The 18,547-nt window shown below is 42.5% G+C and overlaps 1 protein-coding gene across 8 annotated transcripts in view; it reads right to left on the bottom strand.

Annotated features, from left to right (window-relative positions):
- Window positions 1–18,547, bottom strand: part of CPEB3 (cytoplasmic polyadenylation element binding protein 3) — a 179,111-nt gene that overhangs the window by 32,797 nt on the left and 127,767 nt on the right. For all 8 annotated transcript variants that reach the window (XM_070432705.1, XM_070432708.1, XM_070432703.1 and 5 more), the window contains 2 exons: window positions 13,348–13,466; window positions 609–723 (listed from right to left, as the gene is read on the bottom strand). In XM_070432705.1, coding sequence (XP_070288806.1) covers window positions 609–723; window positions 13,348–13,466 — 234 coding nt within the window. The remainder of the gene's footprint in view (window positions 1–608; window positions 724–13,347; window positions 13,467–18,547) is intronic.

Raw genomic sequence — 18,547 nt, 5'->3', positions numbered from 1 at the left:
GACGGCCCAATCCCAGCAGGAACAATGATTTCCTCATCGGGAAATAACAAAAATAAAATAAAAATAAAATAGGGAAGCTTTATAAAAAGTCATCATAAAGATGCCTGCATACATAATTCATTTTTCAAGCTGTATAAGAAAAAAAATAGGAACCTGTTTCACTTGGAAAGAGTTCAGTCTGACACTCAGTGGCACAATTTCCAGCCGTGGTTTGACTGTCACTGAGGGCACACGGCTGCTGGGGACATATGGGTAACTTCTCTTTCTGTCATACATTACAATGCTAACTGGCATAAGAATGCACACTGCCAAATGTATTGTTACTATTTTTAAACTATGTGGTTGAATAGGAAAGCACTAAATAGAATTCATCCTTTCAAAATAACATTTTAATGAAATTCACTCTTGCACCATCAGGAAATAGAACATTTTGGGAGGAAACATTCAATTTTGAAAGCATCAGCTCAGCGAAACTGACAGGAGAGCATTCTTTTTTTGGAGACTGTGTGTATAATTGACCGGAAACCTAGAAAATATTGAAGACTAAATGCATTGGGAATTTTGTTGTTGTTGGATTTTGTTGTTGTGGTGTTACTATTTCCACTCACCAGCTCGAAGGGGTCGTGGAACTCCCCCAACAAAGATAGTTTTTCTGGGGTCCAAAGGCTGAGAACCATCCATTACAAAGTCACTGTCACTTAGGTTCCATGGTCGAATTTGCACCTGAAAAAAAGTTGTTTACTTGGTCCTTACTTCATTTCCATCAACCCCAAATGAGAATAAGGTGACTAAAGACAAACCCACTGATTTGTGCATTTTACAACATACACAACCCAAACAAAAATCCAGTTATTATTTAATGTAATCTGCATTAAGTGCCTTTCGATAGAACTCTTGGGAAATCTACTTGTAGGTACTATACTCAACACTCGAGACATATACCATGAAACCTTCAAAAACCATCTGTGGCTTTTAAATAAAGCAGTCTTTTAGAGAGAGATTCTGGGTTTGGGATCAGATCCATATTAGCAAAAGACAGTCTATTTATCACCTGTCATAGTACAGCACTTAGCTTTGTAAGAGCTCATCTGAAGGAAGGGAATGGAAACATTAGAAATATTTTTCTAAAACTTATCTGTATGTCTGGCTTTTAAATTCTCATCACCCCCTAAAATTAAAACATAGATCTTTTAGCAATATGACTTCACATGGATTAACACTCATCAAGTTAGCACAGAATTACCAGTAATATCAAATAGTGAAGTTACCTACTTTGGATTTATCTGACTTTTCTAAACAAGTCCGGGTAAATAGAGGCAAGCCTAGAAACTGAAGTAAATTCTCAAAGAGTAGAAAAAGGAATCTTCATGACATAGTTCTTTCTATTTGTTATGTCTCTTGACTGGGAAACCAACTTCCTGTCCATTGTTTGTACTGTTTTATCAAATGATAAAAAATAAGGTGTTTCATCAGAATCTGAACCTTAAAATATATTCCTTTCCATCCATAACTGAATTATCAAAGAAAAGCTTAAAAAAAACAAACCCTCCCAATACTGAAAGGTGAGTTTCAGCACTGCCTAAACAAGGACCAGTCACGTGTGTTCCAGGAGGTGGCTAGGTGTAGAAGCAGAGAAAAGGTGTGTCCTTAAGGAACATGCCTCTCCTTCCCTCTCACAGATTAGGACAGGAAACAAAACAGCTGAATTTTCATTTCCTTAGCATCAACAGAATTCTTCATTTCCCGCTGATGCTAGACTGTCAACAGTTAATGCAAGGAAAGGCATAAGAAAATGTCTTATGTGGCTTGGCTTATATCTAGGAGTACTCCCATTTGAAAGGTAGTAAAATCTGCCAATTACACTTTCAAAACACTTTGAAGGTCAATTCTAAAACTGGCACTGCTCAGAAACAGTCTACACATTCCTTATTATTGCTACAAAATTCACCCCCACCTAACTTTTTGCCTTTTATGACCCTGCTCCCTTCACTAGTTAGCCAGAAGCCATAAAGTCTCCATTTTTTCCTGAAAACTTGGACCTGTTTGCAATTCTGTAAACAGGCCTTGCTCCACCTACATCACATGGGGGGGTGAGGGGGAGTTAAAAAATAATTTTTTTAAAAAGCCCAAAAATGCCTTCATGAGCGCCCATTATTAATTTTCAATTAAAAACTCAATTTCCAGACACTGTAATAACAAGAATTCTAATATCACCAAAAAAAAAAAGTAGGATGCATCTATTTCTACACAGAGCCGTCTCTTCGTTTAGTCTTATCCCTAATAAAGTAGTTAAGGCAGTTTCAGGACCTGTCATTCCAATCACTTTACAATAACTGAGTTTGACCCTCGATCGCTTTGCTTCACAAATGAAAACAATTCCTGTGCAGTACTCATACTGTTCTGGCTTCATTGAATCCGATTACAGAAAACGCAGTCTTCTGTACCAGCTCTAGGTTACTGCTGCTCCAGAGAACTGTGCAGGCCTCACAGCTTCTTGCTGAGAGCTTCGTGCCTGCCCGCCTCCTCCCACCCTCACCTCATTACATCACACACGACCCCTTCCACTACCCTATTCTTGGCATTATAGCTTAGGTAAAAATACAGGAAGAGGTCTCAGGAGACAGGAATAATTAACCCTATTCATAAAACCCACATCCCCCAGCTGACACTAGAAAGCAGCTTCTCGGAGCTCACACTGCTGCAAAGTCAGAGCGATGTCCGCATAGGCCAGCTTCAGCTCTCTGCACGCCAAGCAAAAGGGAAACGCGTGGTCCTGTTTGCACCCAGACGTTCCATTCGCACTTTGGTATCTCTGAACTGCAAGTCCGCTCTCACAAAAGGCGATACATTCTCCATCACCAGGGTTTAGTCTCAGGGCCTGATAGCCATGTTTTTTTCCTTTTGGACTTACTCTTTGAATATGTTTTCTGGTCCTTGAATATATTTTCCACCCCCATGTTTCTCTACTTTTTAAATACCATACTTTACAAGCTGACTCAAATATTTTGTAGAAAGGGGTAAAACATAAATGAGAGAACAGCTTTTTCATAACCTTCGCTTCCTTAATAATTAGTTTTGAGAATGGATAAAATTAGAATTCTGTCCTAATTCAATATACATTTAACACCGCAACACAAGTTTTACATAATCAGGTAGGTGTGTGTGTGTGTGTGGCGGGGGGGATGGGGCGTGGGGGGGGGGGGGTCAAATAGGCTATTGCAGGCTATACTCTGGGCAAGAAAAGCCTCAACATTCAGAGGACAAACATACGGATGTCACTAGAAATGGTGAAGTTTCTCATAAATGAGCTGACACTGATTCTAAAACGGATTCTCCTTCCTGGAGAAACCTGCTTATAAAGGGGACTCTGGGAAGATGCACCACCCACCAGCTCCTCGGCGTGCCATGCCCTTACAGCAGGGGTTACACAAAACCAGTGTCTGCAGGGCCTCGCAGGTAGCATAACTGTGTCAAGCCGCCAGGCAATGTAGGAAGTCAGTGACACACTGGAAAAATCACTCCCTTTAAAAAATTTCTTTTCATTTTTAAAAAAAATCACTCCTTTTAAAGAAAGCAGGCACTTCTCAGCTCCAGCAAGTAGTTATAATTTGCAAATGTGCTGTCAGACTTCCCCATTTGTCAAGAGTAGCTAGATTTTTATGTGAAACTTCAAGATTTTAAAATGTTGGGAACTAATTCAAATGTTCAAATCACTGTGTAGGCTAAACGCAACGATCTGCAGGCCAGTCTATGCTGTGGCTGGAAAGGCTGTTACCACACAGCTCACAACGGAAAGCTGTGTTCCATAAGCACTTCGGAGAGACCATACAAAACGGCTTTCCTTTAGGTTTTTTTAAAGCATGTACAATAAACTTGAATAATAGATAGCTGTTCAAAGAATTGAGGGTTTTCTGACTAAACTACACAAAAGAGATGTTACCAAATCAGTTTGGCTATTTTTTCTAGAAAAATACCTAATAGAATAAAATACCTAACTATCGTTCTATATAGAAACTAAAGTTTCATCCTAGTTATGCAACTAAAAGTCATTATTCATAGGGGTAAGATTAGGCCACGTGCTAATCTTAGGCAGAGAAAAAAAGTAAGAAATGCAATATGGGTCACTTATTTTGACAAAAAGCATAACATCATTTCCCCAAAAGAAAACTTTATTGAAGATTCCAAAAGTCTTTATGTTATAATTAAATACAAAATGCATTTTATTGTTAACTTTAATAACAGGATATGAGTTTTAGAAAGACCAGTCTTTGGTTTTTATTTTATTATTATTTTTTAAGCCTCACCCGAGGAAATTTTTTTAATTGATTTTTTAGAGAGAGACAGAAACATCAGTTGGTTGCCTCCTGTCAAACCCACAAGCTAGCTATGTGTCCTGACCAGGCATCGAACCCAAAACCTTTTGGTGTACAGGATGAAGTTCTAGCCAACTGAGCCACCCGGCCAGGGCAGTAAGAATACTTTTTATTTTTTATTTATTTATTTTTTAAAATATATTTTATTGATTTTTTACAGAGAGGAAGGGAGAGAGATAGAGAGCCAGAAACATCGATGAGAGAGAAACATCGATCAGCTGCCTCCTGCACATCTCCCACTGGGAATGTGCCCGCAACTAAGGTACATGCCCTTGACCGGAATCGAACCTGGGACCCCTCAGTCCACAGGCCAACGCTCTATCCACTGAGCCAAACCGGTTTCGGCAAGAATACTTTTTAATACAAACCTTAGGGCTACAAGTTTCCGAACATGACTAAGCCTCCCTATAGCTCTAGAATTCTCTCAGTTTAGACCACTATTTAGAATTTAGATATTCATCTACCAATAAATAATGTTCTCTTGAGCTCATTTTGAATGTCTTGCCCTATCTTACATCCTTGTCTGGCCATCTCCTTAGACTAAAAACAGCAGTCACATGAACATCCTATGCTCAGTGCCTCCTTTTCATCTGCTCATCGCAAGGCCACTTCAAAAAGCAACCATACTGTTCAGAGTCCACAGTGCAATCCCGTGGCTGGCTCGGGGAAACTGCCCAACCCCCAAACAGCCTCGCTGCCCTGTGTTGTTTCCCATAAAGCACAGGGCTACGACCCCACTCCCGGTTCCCTTTGTCCTTTTTTCAATACCCTTCAAACTCCTGCTCAAGCTCTTCAGGAAAAAGTCTCCATTTTTCGGCTGCCTAATCCTACAATCCTTTCAATCTACGTGAGTCAGAAAAACAATACTGCAGAACTGTCAGGATTGCTCTCCCCAGCAAGCCTCAGCATCCCGGCTCTTCTGACAACCAGGATGAGTCAGCTAAACCCAGGTCCGCTGACATACAGCTGCAACGGCTCAGTGTAGTGGTAATGAACTCAGACCCACTCCAGTTGTCAGCAATCCTATTTTAAGCACCAGAGGCCTCACAGGATGACTGGAGTGCCCCACAAATAAACTGGAGTGCGGTTTGTGAGGCATCTTTCTCCCTCCACCGCATAACGGGTTGTTTTGTTAACACGACCACCAAAACTAGCAGCCACACAGCAATAACTGTGGTTTGGACTCTTCAAAGTACATTCATATTTGATATCTCATTTCAACCTAATGTGTGCCACATGGCTCCCTAACAAAAAGGTCAGCCAGTTTCCAGGAGTTTAGATGCTGCCTATTATTCCCCAAGTGCTGCCCTCCAACCAACGGAGAAGAGAAGGAGAGGCCTTCCCTGTATCTCCTGGGGGATGCGGCCAGGAAGGAACCTGAGAGCTGATCAGAGTCACTGGCCTCGACAAGATTATGTGCCCTGGGCAGCTCTGGGGCCTCCAGTCAGAACGCCATCGGGCCTTAAAGCATAAAGCCATGAGTCTTACACTCAGGCCATTCCTCCGTTTCCTTAGATAAAAGTACAGTCATGCGTTGCTCAATGACAGGGGCATGTTCTGAGCAATGTGTTGTGAGGCCATTTCGTCGTCGTGTGAACATCATAGAGTGTACTTACACAAACCTCGATGGTACAGCCTCCTGCTGTAATTGTATGTGCTATACTTTTATATCGGGCTGGCAGCACAGTAGTTTGTTTACACCAGCATCCCCACAAAGAGGTTAGTAATGCGTTGGGCTATGATGTTATGATGGATAAGAATTTTCAGCTCCATGATAATTTTATGGGATTGCTGCTGTATATGTGGTCTGTTGTTGACCAAAACGTCATTAGGTGGTGCATGACTGCAGATCAAGGTCCCACAAAGCCTCGTCACAGCCAGGTCTCTCCCTAGACAGGGAGCCAGGAGTAACTCTGGGAATTCTCTCATGCCGTCCCAGAATGTTCCTGGTCCACCGTCAAGGTCAGAAACAGTCCAAGAACAAAAAGGGAAGCCCTGCCAGCTGCACCAAGCTGCACAGCCTACCGGATGCATGGAAACCACCGGCTTACAGCCCCTCTAGGACCTCCAGTCACTGTTGAACAATTCAGGCAGCACTCTGTACACCGTTTCATAAGGGCGCCCAATGCAAAAAGAGAGCACGCATAAACTGTGCCCCCAAAACGGCTATGCATATCCTTGCTTTATGCTTGACTTAATAAACCCATTCTTAATTAAATGCCATGATTAATAACTGTACCTCTAAGCGAAAGACTCAAGGGAATGCCTTTCCTCTAAAGTCTAAAGGCTTTCCTGACTCCTGCGGGAACATCTGACCACGTTGCCCTTTGAGTCCCTGTCCCTGCCTTCCCCAGCCCAACTCCTCCTACAAAACTTCTATCATTGCACCTGTGACTCCTTACTTCACTTACTATTCACCTATCTTCCTCCATTGGCCTCTAGGGCTGAGCCCATATCTCTGCATGCTTCCCAATTGCCCAGCACAATGACCAACTCTTAGTGAGTGCTCAGTGCTCCACAGTGAATGAACAAAGGCTTTCCTGAGGGACAGACATGGGTGTCCAGCAGCTGCCCTCCTATCTCCCAGATCACTCCCCTCACTACACTGAAAGCTACCCTCTGTGGGCATGGAAATACAGTATGTCTGGTCACCAGTAGATGTCCCAAGACTTGGGCCCAATCAGTGTAAATTCCTGATGCCACCAGGTACCCAGTGCTCATCATTACTGCTGGTGCTTCCACATCTCTTAGAAAGGGTAAGCATGACAGTCGAGTCCCTTTTGAAAGAAAGAAGAAACTAGGACTTTTGAGCACCTACACTGCACCATTGTGCCAGGCATTCTGCACACATGGTTACACTTAAACTCACTAAAACTATTATGCTGTCAAAATTATACCTACTTTAGAGATAAGGAAAGGAAGAATCAGAAGAGTAAAGTCAACTCAGGACTGGAACCCATGTTTATCTAACCCAAAGCCTATATACTATGCACTTTTTCCCTTGCAATGACGTCGTGTGCCTGCAAGGCTCCCTGTCCTCCAGGCTACTGGCCACCAGTCATACTTGCTCATAGTCTCCTGGACAAGTCACGGTGCACGTTTATTTATGAGTGATTAACCTCTCTCTTCTTTCCAAACTTATTCTACCCATTTTCAATGCATTAAAGAACAGATGGACTCTTCTGACACCTAACAAACCTAGCCATTAGAAAAGTTCAAGAGGATGACTTCGCAATGAAACTGGCACAGTCTTCAGCTATTTTATCTTCCGGGTTCACAGACTCAAGCAATCATGCTCTGTAGCCACACGATTTTGTCCAGTGTGTATTTTCAGCTCCACGGTACGTGGACAAGGATGTTGTTACTGGCATGCTGGTCACTAAGACTCTTGAGAGGAATGTACACATAAAAGTTCAAGTGACCTAAGTTTTTCCTGGGAAGAAGCCTATTCTTTGCATGAGTTTCATGGAACAGTAATTCTATACAAATTTTCACAAGTATAATTCCCAACCAGGTATATAATATGCTGGGTTAAACAATATTACACAATTTACTTACTGCAAGACTTGTCAGAATTATATCAATTTTTCCCAAATGTTTTTGGCTATTGAACCTTTAATTAAAGAAAAAAAATAGATATAAAAGGCACAAAGTCGATGCTCAATAAATGACACCCATTATTATTATGAGCAAACCTTTTGTTAGTGTTCCTCTCAAGAGACCAGTGTTGATGGGACAAGTGTTCTTCAGAATGCACTTTGGGAAACACTGAGTGTGGTCCCTTAGGGCAGCAGTCACCAAGGTTGGCGACCACTGCCTTAGGGGACGGACTGGCTGTTTTTTGTCCACTAGGTACTGCTTAGTACACTGGAACTGCAGCATCTTTTAGACCTCAATAACAGCTTCGAAAAAATAAATAATAACAGTTTCCAAAGACTCAAGCAAGCACTAAGGAACTCTGGACCCATATCAAAATCAGAGATTCAGGGGGGGAAATAGGATTTATTATGAAGAGGAAGTACTGCTCTCATTTTAGAGGAGGAATCCTCCTTTGGAGAAATTCCTATGATGGAAAGTGCCCAAACCACAAATTTAGACCAAGGATTCAAAAAACAAACAAACAAAGAAGATCAGAAATGCTAAAGATTTCCAAGGGGGGATATAACAAAACCAGATTTGATTGAGCCAAGATAAAAACACAGTTGTCATTTTAGAAGGTCGTAGACGGAGAATGAAAGAGTTTGAGTAAATATTCCACAAATGCAAGGACTGAGGCCATCAGTCAGGATGCCCTATAACTTAGCCCCTTTCTACTTCTCCCAATTTCATCTTCCTCTACTCCTGTCATACTTTTGTGCCCCATCTAACCAGCCTAAATGTTCGCCATTCATCCCACACAATTTCTCATTTCTGTGTTCATACTGTTGGATTTCTCGAAAATGTCTGTTTACTCACCCCTCCACCCCTCTCCTGGCCAATCTCCAAACTCTCTTAATCCTTCAAGGCCTAGTTCAAATGACACTTCATTCAAGAAGCTTTCTTTTATCACTCCAGGCATATATAAACTCTCCAAAGTCCTTACTTTATATCTTATCCTCATTGTATTTATTTTCCTTAGTTTGACAAATATTTAAGAACCTTTTATGCATCAGGCTCCATATTAGTGTGTATTTAAATACTTGTTTTATCTACCCATGACACTATTACGTTTTTGACACAGGGTTTTATGCCTGATTCAGAATAAGTTCTGATTCATAATAACCAGTACGAAGGCCTTGCCCACAATCCACACTCAAAGGTGGTTTGAAGGAAGGCAGGCAAACCGTTGTAGAAAGATGGCTGCCCGTGGGCTGGCGACAGCTCGAGCAGCAGGTACAGTTTGCTGTAGATGGTGCAGTGACCAGAGAAGGCTTCAGGGAACAGAAAGCATTTGAGAGGGGTCTTCAAATAAAGACAAGAATTAGAAATTAGGATGGGAACAGAAATATCTTAGTTATTTGAATATGGGGTTTAGAAGGAAAGCAGAAAAAGGTAAGTTTGGAAAAAAATGTGAAGTCCGACTGGGAAGGTGTTAAATCCCAGGCAAAAGGATCTGGACTGCTTTTGTAACTACAGAGGAGGGATAGAAAGTGCTAGCGATCTCATTCATATATGGATGGGGGCAAGAGAGACCAGAATGATAATCAGATTGGATAGAAGCAAAAATTAAAGAATTAAGCCAGCCTCTATTTCCAGCTTCCTTGCTCCTAACATTTTTTTTTTCAATTTTTGCTTTCAAGTTTTAAGTGGATGACCATGTTACCTGAGCAATAACCTAAAGAAATTACTTGATGTAAGCACACTGTCTGGTAAGACAGTTTTTAAATACTATATAGCAAATCAGTCAGTCATATTTCAGGATATTTACCATTGTGATTGTGCTTTAAACTTCAAGGAGAAGGAAGCAGGAAACTTCTCTGATATGCCTTTCAAGGTGTTTACTATCCCACATCCCTGGCCAAAGTGTGCTAGAAGGTAAGAAGCATAAACCTCTCCTTCCTCGCCTCCTTTTCAAGTTTCTCTTTTTCAGCCCCTATCTCTGTTAGACCCTCCCAGGTTTCCTGCTCTATCAGATTGCTGTCCTGAACTTTCAGGTTCAATCTATTCATACATTCAAAAAGTAGTGTCACCTTAACAAGAGGGACCACGGTCACAGTGTCTGCCCACTTCACCGCAGGCCTGAACGAGGACAGAGCCGTCCTCTGGGATGTCTGGGACATTGAGCTATGGAACTGATCTTGCTGGAGGAGGAAAAATCATATATCTAGGAATTTTGTCATAGTTCCTGCTCTTGCCGATTTGACTACCCATTCTTTGGGCCTGAGGAGTCAAACAATCCAGCCACGAATGAAGTTTCTTCCGCCACCTTTCAGGATCAGTCCAGCTCACAGAGCAGTCTGAGTGGAGCCATTTAATGAAAGGTAATCAGACCAAAAACACGAACACTACCTGAAATCCACTAATTAGGGATTCGTTTGAGTTAAAAACAAACATGATCTTAGAAGGTTCAAGTCAGAGGGAACCTCGCTATCAGGCTCTGTACTAGGAAAAGAATCTTGATTAACCTAATCCACACAAAGGGAACGGGGTCTGATGCAGGAGGATGCGGGGTGGAGGTGGGGGCTGGGGAGGGAGGTTAGGGGAAGGACAAAGGATAGAAAATCTGTGAGGTCATTTTGGAACATGGTATAGTTCCAAGGAGAAATCCAGGGAGGATTGGAGAGAACTAAACAGCAGAATGAGGGCACTGGGATACTGAAAGGTAGCCAAGCTAAGAAGCAGAAAAAGTAGAAAGAGCCATAGCTCAGAGAGTTTGGCAAATGAGCTCCAAATGCTGACTTTACTTTGAGCTACTGCCAAGGTCCTCATTTACTCCCAAAGGTTCGCCCCGGCTCTCACTTTCTGTGGGAGCATCCAAAGTGAGGTGGGAGGTGTCGAAACCTGGGAGGGAAGTGTGGCTAAACGAGGCCAGGAGGGAGAGAGGTAGAGCTGAGGCACAGGAAGAGAAGGGTTAAAAAATGGAGCCAAAAGAGTTGGAACCCAAAATGGGATCCAGCTCCTTCGAATTACAGGTGTTTGGGGATTTCTTTGTTCCCCAGCCTAAATTTTATTCAAATTGTTTATGCTGGAAACTCTGAGTGTGCTTGGGTCAAAGAAATATGTGATCGGCAGCCACCATTCAGAATTCACTGAGCTCCAATAAACTGCTTCACTTGAGCTCAGAAAGTGAAAACTGCAATAAGGCAAAAATTTGTAGAAAACACAAACAAGGAAAGTTAGTAACTCCATAAACATTTCCAAGACAGATAATTACACTAATTATTTTCAGAAGTCCCTCAAGCCAAAGGTAACACGTGTTTGGAGTGAAAACACTCAACAGTAATGGTGTTGCCTCCATACCACCTCCATCTGCAACCACCACTGCTCATTCCCCTCTCAAGAGATGCCCAGTCCTGGTGAGGCTTGCCCCACAAGGAATATTATCCTCCCAGAGAGCCAGTGATGAGCCATCCGAGGTATACAAGACCCATCAGCTCATCTCTAGTTTCCTCCCCTCAATCCAACTGCTTCTTAGTCTACTATGGGCATAACTCTCTTAATGTGTACCTCTGCCTTTCTGCCTTTTTATATATAAATAAATATATTTCTAATCGCCTCCTAGAGTGTATGACCAATCGATCCCACCTCAGCCCTTTCTAGCTCACCCCACTCCCCTTCCACTGATGTGAAGTGGCAGATGATCTCTGGAGGTTGGCTGTTTACCTGCCAGACATCTGACCCTGACCAATTGGGTTCAGTCTTCCTGATCTCACACTATTCCACAGAGACTGAGAGAAGTTATTTCAGCTTTCTTGCTTTTCACTCAGATGAAACCCTGCACGCTCCCCTGGTAGTCAGTCCCCATGTCTCCCTCATAACACCAGGCCTCTCCACACTGTTTAAATTAAGACCAAAGTTAACAAAGGTTTCCTACTCCTTTTCCCCACATACTGTTTCTTTATTCCTCTCCCCCTGCCTCATATGCTACCTTATCTAATACTGCTAATTGTTATTATAAAAAATGTTTAATGGCCCCAGAATTTGAAAATTACAGTAGCACTTCACATGTATTAAAATCCTGACTTCTCCTTCTGCATCAATTATTCTACTATGCTCAACATCTCCATTCTTTACTAACCCCCTCTTCTGCTTTACATACTGCAGCCTCCCTCCTAGAGGTGGCCAAGTCCAGCATCATTCTTGTGCAACCAACTGTAGACCCTGTCCTAGATGTCACCACTCTTTTCAACAGATGCTCCCATGCAGATAAGCTCTATCCTCACTCTTCTGAATCCAAAAGCACTACGCTAGACTAACAGCACATCCAGTTACACAAGTACCTGACCTCGCCAGATGTTTTCACGATCATTTCCCTCTTATCTGAGCCTCTTGACATCCCAGAGAGGGACCATTATTCTTCCCATTGTACAGATGAGGAAACCAAGATTCAGCAAGAATTAGGGGAGTTTATTCACAGCCAAGAAGATATTTAAATGTTAGAGACAAGACTCTAACTTTTATGTCCAACCACAACTGTTTCCCCATGCACATTTCTGAGTGCATCTAGTTGCCAAGCGAGGCCCCCTCTTCTGGTGTAAGTCTTACAGGGGGTGCTAAGGCCCCAAGGAAGATCCATGCCTTGGACCACATCACTATTTGTACTCTATTTCCCTCTCCTAGCACCAAGTCTCGACATACAAACTCACCCCCCGCCCCCACCTTCCCACAGATCCTTACTTCTTCCGTGTTAACTGAGTTCTTTTCTTCTGCTCAGAACATAGGTTTGCCCCTTCTCCACTCATACCCACTCTGCCAGGAGAAAGGAAGCAGCTTCCTCTCACCCAAGGACTTATACTCTTTGGTTCAGTAACCACACCCTGTACTAGTGTACATTTGTTTATGGTTTTGGGTCCATGTTCCCTGTCCTTCCCCTCCCCTGCCCTGTTCCAAACTCTCCATTGTAGAGTGTACGCTCCTGGCCCAGAGGCTCGACTTAGCCAGCTGTGGGTACTCAGCACAATGCCTTGCATTCAAAGGCACATAAACACTGACAATTATGATCTTTAAAAAAAAATTACCCCGTCCTTGATCTGAAATAATAATACAAGCCAGCTGCCAAAACCATTAAGAGCATTATTTACTTCAATTAAGAGATTCTGAATAGGAATTAGCTTAAAAGAGCTGTAAAGTGAAAGACAAGGGCCCATGTGTTTACATGCGGTCCCAAAGGTATAAAATGAAATACTGAGTAATTTGTTATTAGCGTCCCATCAATGACAGTCCAGCTCCACTGCACAGCAAGGTCACCCCGGGTAAGAGGATCCCAGTTACCAGCATTCCCATTACAATGGCACATGTGCTCTAGAAAAGCAACAGCTGGCTGCCTGTTACATACCGGTTTATCCTTGATGGTGGGGCTGGACACGCACAGGTACAGTTTCCCGTCTTCCTCCAGGCAGGCATCGATCAGAGCTTGCACTGAGCTCTCCTCCTGGAACAGCAGAAAGGCATAGCCTTGGGGAGAACAAAAACAAAGGGTGGGGGGAGGAATCAGTACACTGAACTCAGAATCCCACTTACAACACTATCTATTGCTTTACTTTGGCCAATTCTTACTAAAAGCTAAGAACTTGAAGTGGGACACAGGGAAGTCACAGTTACTGAGACCCTCGCTTGCCAGGCATTGTATTAGGTGCTCCATACACACCACCTTGCCTTAGGGTTGATACGTGCAGCAGCATGGCCGCACCTTGAAAACATTACACTGAGGGGAAAAAGCCAGGCACACGATACCACATATTGTATGATTCCATGTGCATGGAATGTCCATAAGAGGCAAATCTATAGAGACAAGAAATAGATTAGTGGTGGCCTAGGGCTTCGGGGCTGGAGGGAATCGGTACAGGGTTTCTTTTTGGGATGATGAAAGCTTTAAAAAATTAATTGTAGTGATGGTATCTGTGAACATACTGAAAACCACTGACCTATACATTTTAAATGGAGGCACTATAGGGTGTGTGAATTATATCTCAACAAAACTTGTCCAAAAACCAAAACCACACAATAGGCCAGTGTGTTACTTCTGATGACGCTCTGTTTCGCCAAGGATACTCTCCTGTCTCATGACGGAGCACGTGATCTATAAACAGGACACTACGGCAGGGTTTCCCTGGACATAGCCAGCTAGCTCAGTTCAGTTCAGCAAGATGGACTGAGCAACTTGACAAGTGGGACACAACCTATAAATTATGATAAAACTGAGATAGCTGAGCGTAGGTCTCTGCGGTCAAGAGACTTCTTCAGTAGAAGAAACAGACATGTAGACAGTGAACTACTAGTGACAAAGCTGAGGGAGATGAGTGGAGACAGAAGGTGCCCTGGGACCTCAGAGGAGTAAGGGTTCTGACTTGGGAGAATCAGCAGAGACTTCAAAGAGGACAACAGATGTTCAAGGGGCCAACTCTGACACTTGCTGCCACACTGGCACGAATGACAGCTGAGCAAGGGCCCATCATGAGCTAGTCTAAGCCTGAGCATTCAACCATTCAACCTCTCTACAACCCCTCTAGCTTGGCTAAGTCTCTCAGCTGTCGCCTCCACTCCCGGTCCTGCTATTGACCTCAAAAGAGACCATCACCAACACAATTCTGCTCTGATGCATTGCGTGCCAGGAAGATGGAAGCAGTGGAAGAGATAAGAACCCTCATATTCAGAAGATTCTCATACATCAAAGACGTTAATTAACTGGCCTAGAAGCAAAGCTCTCTGGAGTCCTGGGCCGCACGTAACAACGTTGGCAGTGGATAATGAATAATGGGTGCTCTTTTTAAAATCCTTTTTCCAAACTCCTCATCTACTATACAGAACATCCAAGTAAACATAACAGGAAAGAGATCAAGTACTACCCAGCACACCAAGAGTGACCACTGCAACAAGTAGTAGCCAACAAACAAGGGGGACACCAAGCCTACAGGAGCCGGTATGTGGATGCCAGAGGGAGGCTGCCTATGTGGTAGGATCCAGAGCTGTTTTCTGGGCTTTGCTCCCAGGCTAGATGGGTCAGAGGATTCAGCAGGTGGCCAGGCAAGAAAAATAAAACCTAACTGTGCAACTAGAAAAGATAATACATCATTTCTTCATGTCATTTCTCTTCCAGAAATAGTATCAAACGAGCACCGAGCCCCAGGGAATCTGTTAAAAATTCAGTATTTTCATTTAATGTGAAAACATTAATTCCACTTGCCAAAGAGAATATTAGAGATGAGTGAGTTAGAAAATGCAAAAATCACCATGCGGAGGTATTGGCATGTGCTCTCAAACCTCCTGCTTCACCGGGTTAAAAGTGATCTTCCTTCCACAGAGGTCCTAAGGGGCACGCTGGGTATCTTGTCCTTGAAAGAACCCTGTCTGTGTACACGATGCACAGGCACATCAAAAAGGCCTGGGGCCCTGGCCAGTGTTTCTCAATGGTTAGAGTATCGGCCTGCACACTGAAGGGTCGTGGGTTTGATTCCCGATCAAGGGCATGTACATCGGTTGCTGGTTCACTCCCCAGCCCTAGTCGTGGTGTGTGCGGGAGGCAAAAAGTCGATGTGTCTCTCATATTGATGTTCTCTCTCTCTCTCTCTCTCCCCCTCTCTCTCTCTTTCCCTCCCTCTCTTCTACTCTCTTTGAAAAGCAACAGAAAAATATCCTCAGGTGAGGATTTTTTTTTTTAATATATTTTATTGATTTTTCACAGAGAGGAAGGGAGAGAGATAGAGAGCCAGAAACATCGATGAGAGAGAAACATCGATCAGCTGCCTCCTGCACATCTCCCACTGGGGATGTGCCCGCAACCCAGGTACATGCCCTTGACCGGAATCGAACCTGGGACCCTTCAGTCTGCAGGCCGATGCTCTATCCACTGAGCCAAACCGGTTCCGGCAAGGTGAGGATTTTTAAAAATGGCCTGGGGCACACGCGGTGAGCTTGGGGATGGGTGCGATCAGTGAGCTGGGGCGGTCTCCAGCTCCTTGCTTCTGGAAGGCCACCAGGCTGACTGCACCTTTCCTGCACATCACTGCCCGCCCTCTACAATCTCCCACATCAAATCCTGCATTGGTTTCAACTTGGGCATCAGATGAAAAGGCCTTCCAACCAAAACAAAATACACCAGAAACACCCCAAGTCACCCATGAAAACAGCTTTATGATACTTTCACCAACTAAAACACCTTCTGGTAGATACCTCTAGGTCAAGTAAACCAACAGGACAATAGAAACCAGAGGATTGAAACAAAAACAAAAACGGGAAGGAAGACTCCTTCAAACACATTTCCCTCTTGATCTTCAGAAATGTAAGGTCAAAGGAAACAAAGTAGAAAAAGATCCCTTCAAGAATAACAAGGTCAATGTGAGATAGAAATTAAATCAATGATTTACTAAGAGGCAAATTCCACATGGTACTATGAAAAGAGTTCTGGACTAGGAGTCAGAAGGACTGGATTTGGGTCTAAGTCCAGCATTTACTGTGTGTGGTAATAACAGCTGATGGACCTTATGCGCATTAACTCATTTCATGATCACACACACCCGGGAGGTAGGCACTATTTAAATGCTGTTTTATGGGGAAAGCACTTGCAGAGACCTATTCAAGGTCACCTAGTAACTGGTGAAACCATGAACTTGAACACTGACTTGGCTCTTTTCTCTGTAAAATGAAGAAAACATGTGTCCTGATTATCTTATAGAAATGTAGGTTATGAGATAATATATGTAAGGATGCTTTGTAAATTAGGATATCATGAAAGTGTCAATTTTTCTTTTGCTGCATTTTCAGTTATTTATGTGCTATGTAAAATTGAATTTTGCATATGTCTCATTACAAAATTAGAGTTCAAGTTAATGACATATACTTTCTACTTTGCATTTGCAAGCATTTGGTGAGTAAAGGGCAGGCATCCAGATACTAAAGAAAAACAAAGTTTTTTGAATGACAGGCTGAATATTACTATAAACAAAGTGACTGAACATTTGCTTTCATATATCATTAGCCATTCCCAGCAGGAGAGAGAATGATCAGATGTGGTATTATTTGCTGATGTGAATACATTCTTTAAATAAAAGCCTATTGCACCTATAAATCAAGTTCCTCAAACTGTCACTATGATGGAAGGATATCCTATTAGTTTGAAAGGTATAAAAAAATCTTGGCCAAAAATTCATAAACTCCCTCCCCTCTGAGCCAGAGAGAAAGATAACAGGATTATAAAACTCCTCATATTTCAGGAGTGGTGACCTTGTTTCCCAAATGCCTGATGAGCATGCGGGGGCTTTGGAGACGTGGTGAGCGACAAGAGGCCCTCAACGCAGAGCCAGTCTGACGGGGGCAATATGGGCTCTGGGAGTAGCAGGAGGAACTCAGCACTGTCACCATCACAACCCTGGGTCACAGGCAGAATAGATGGCAGAAAAGTGCTTGCTTTCCCACTGGTGCCAAACGGGCTGGGGAGGAAGGTAGAATAGTGAGGGATTTTTGGACAAGCCTGGACCGACCAATGCACTTCCCTGGGGTAAAGAGGAACAGGAAGGTATGGGGGGGGGGGGGTGCTAAATTAGAAAAATTCCATTTTACTTGGCCATGTTTTTGAAGGAAAAATTTAATTAAAAGATCTTTTCTCTTAATACCTGAGAACACATTAAGTATAACAACCTTCAAAATGTTCTTGGCTACCTTTCAAAAACAAAGCGTCCTGAGTGCTTAAACACATAATTTTGCGTGTTATTTTTTATATGGATCCCTAGTAAAAATAACAATCAGCATGAACTTCACCACCACGAACACCAGTTACTAAGAACTTTGCTAGTAAGTACTGTACATCTGTTAGCTCTTCTCCTCCTCACAGTAATTCTATAAGGTAAATACAGTTGTTATTGTTACCATTTTACAGATGAGAACACCAGACCTCCAAGTGGTTATGGGACACAGATTAAAATCTAAAAATTAAACTTAGGTTTAACATCTAGGTCAGCTTCCAAAGCTCTCATTCTTTAGCCATTAACTTACACTATCTCACCTAAAAACGCTAAGGTAAATTTGCACTATCACTAGAGAATAAGGACTTGCCAATTTATTATTTATTGTCGTTTTGTAACAGTGACCATTTAACTATCACAAAAGTGACAAAAAATAATAATAAACAATTATTTTAGTAGCAAGAAGTGGTGACCTGTGCTTTTGTCCTAAAATTTAAGGCCTATGTAGATATAGTCGCTCTAAAGCCCATAAAAACTCTATTAAGAAGAGCTGAAATGATGAATTTCAAAATAACCAGGAGAAGTTTAGATTTAGTTTTATTTAGGTCAATCAAATTTTCTTATTTAATAAAGATGCTTATTGGTTTGAATATTTAGAATGAAGGCTCTTGGGGGACTTAGAGAGCAGATATCACTGAATTAAATTGGATTTTAATAAAATGAATATCACCATAACAGTAATAATCAACTTAAGAATTCTCAATGTATCCTAAAACCACAGGGTGAATCTGGGCAGGGAATACAGGATATTCATATAATCCTAAGGTATCACTTCATAGGTAAGTATGGCAAAAGGAG

Source organism: Myotis yumanensis, unplaced genomic scaffold (genome assembly GCF_028538775.1).
Source record: "Myotis yumanensis isolate MYYU_CA2020_CCGP unplaced genomic scaffold, mMyoYum1.0.hap1 SCAF_13, whole genome shotgun sequence".
NCBI classification, from domain to species: Eukaryota; Metazoa; Chordata; class Mammalia; order Chiroptera; family Vespertilionidae; genus Myotis; species Myotis yumanensis.
This window is presented reverse-complemented; position numbering and strand designations above follow the sequence as displayed.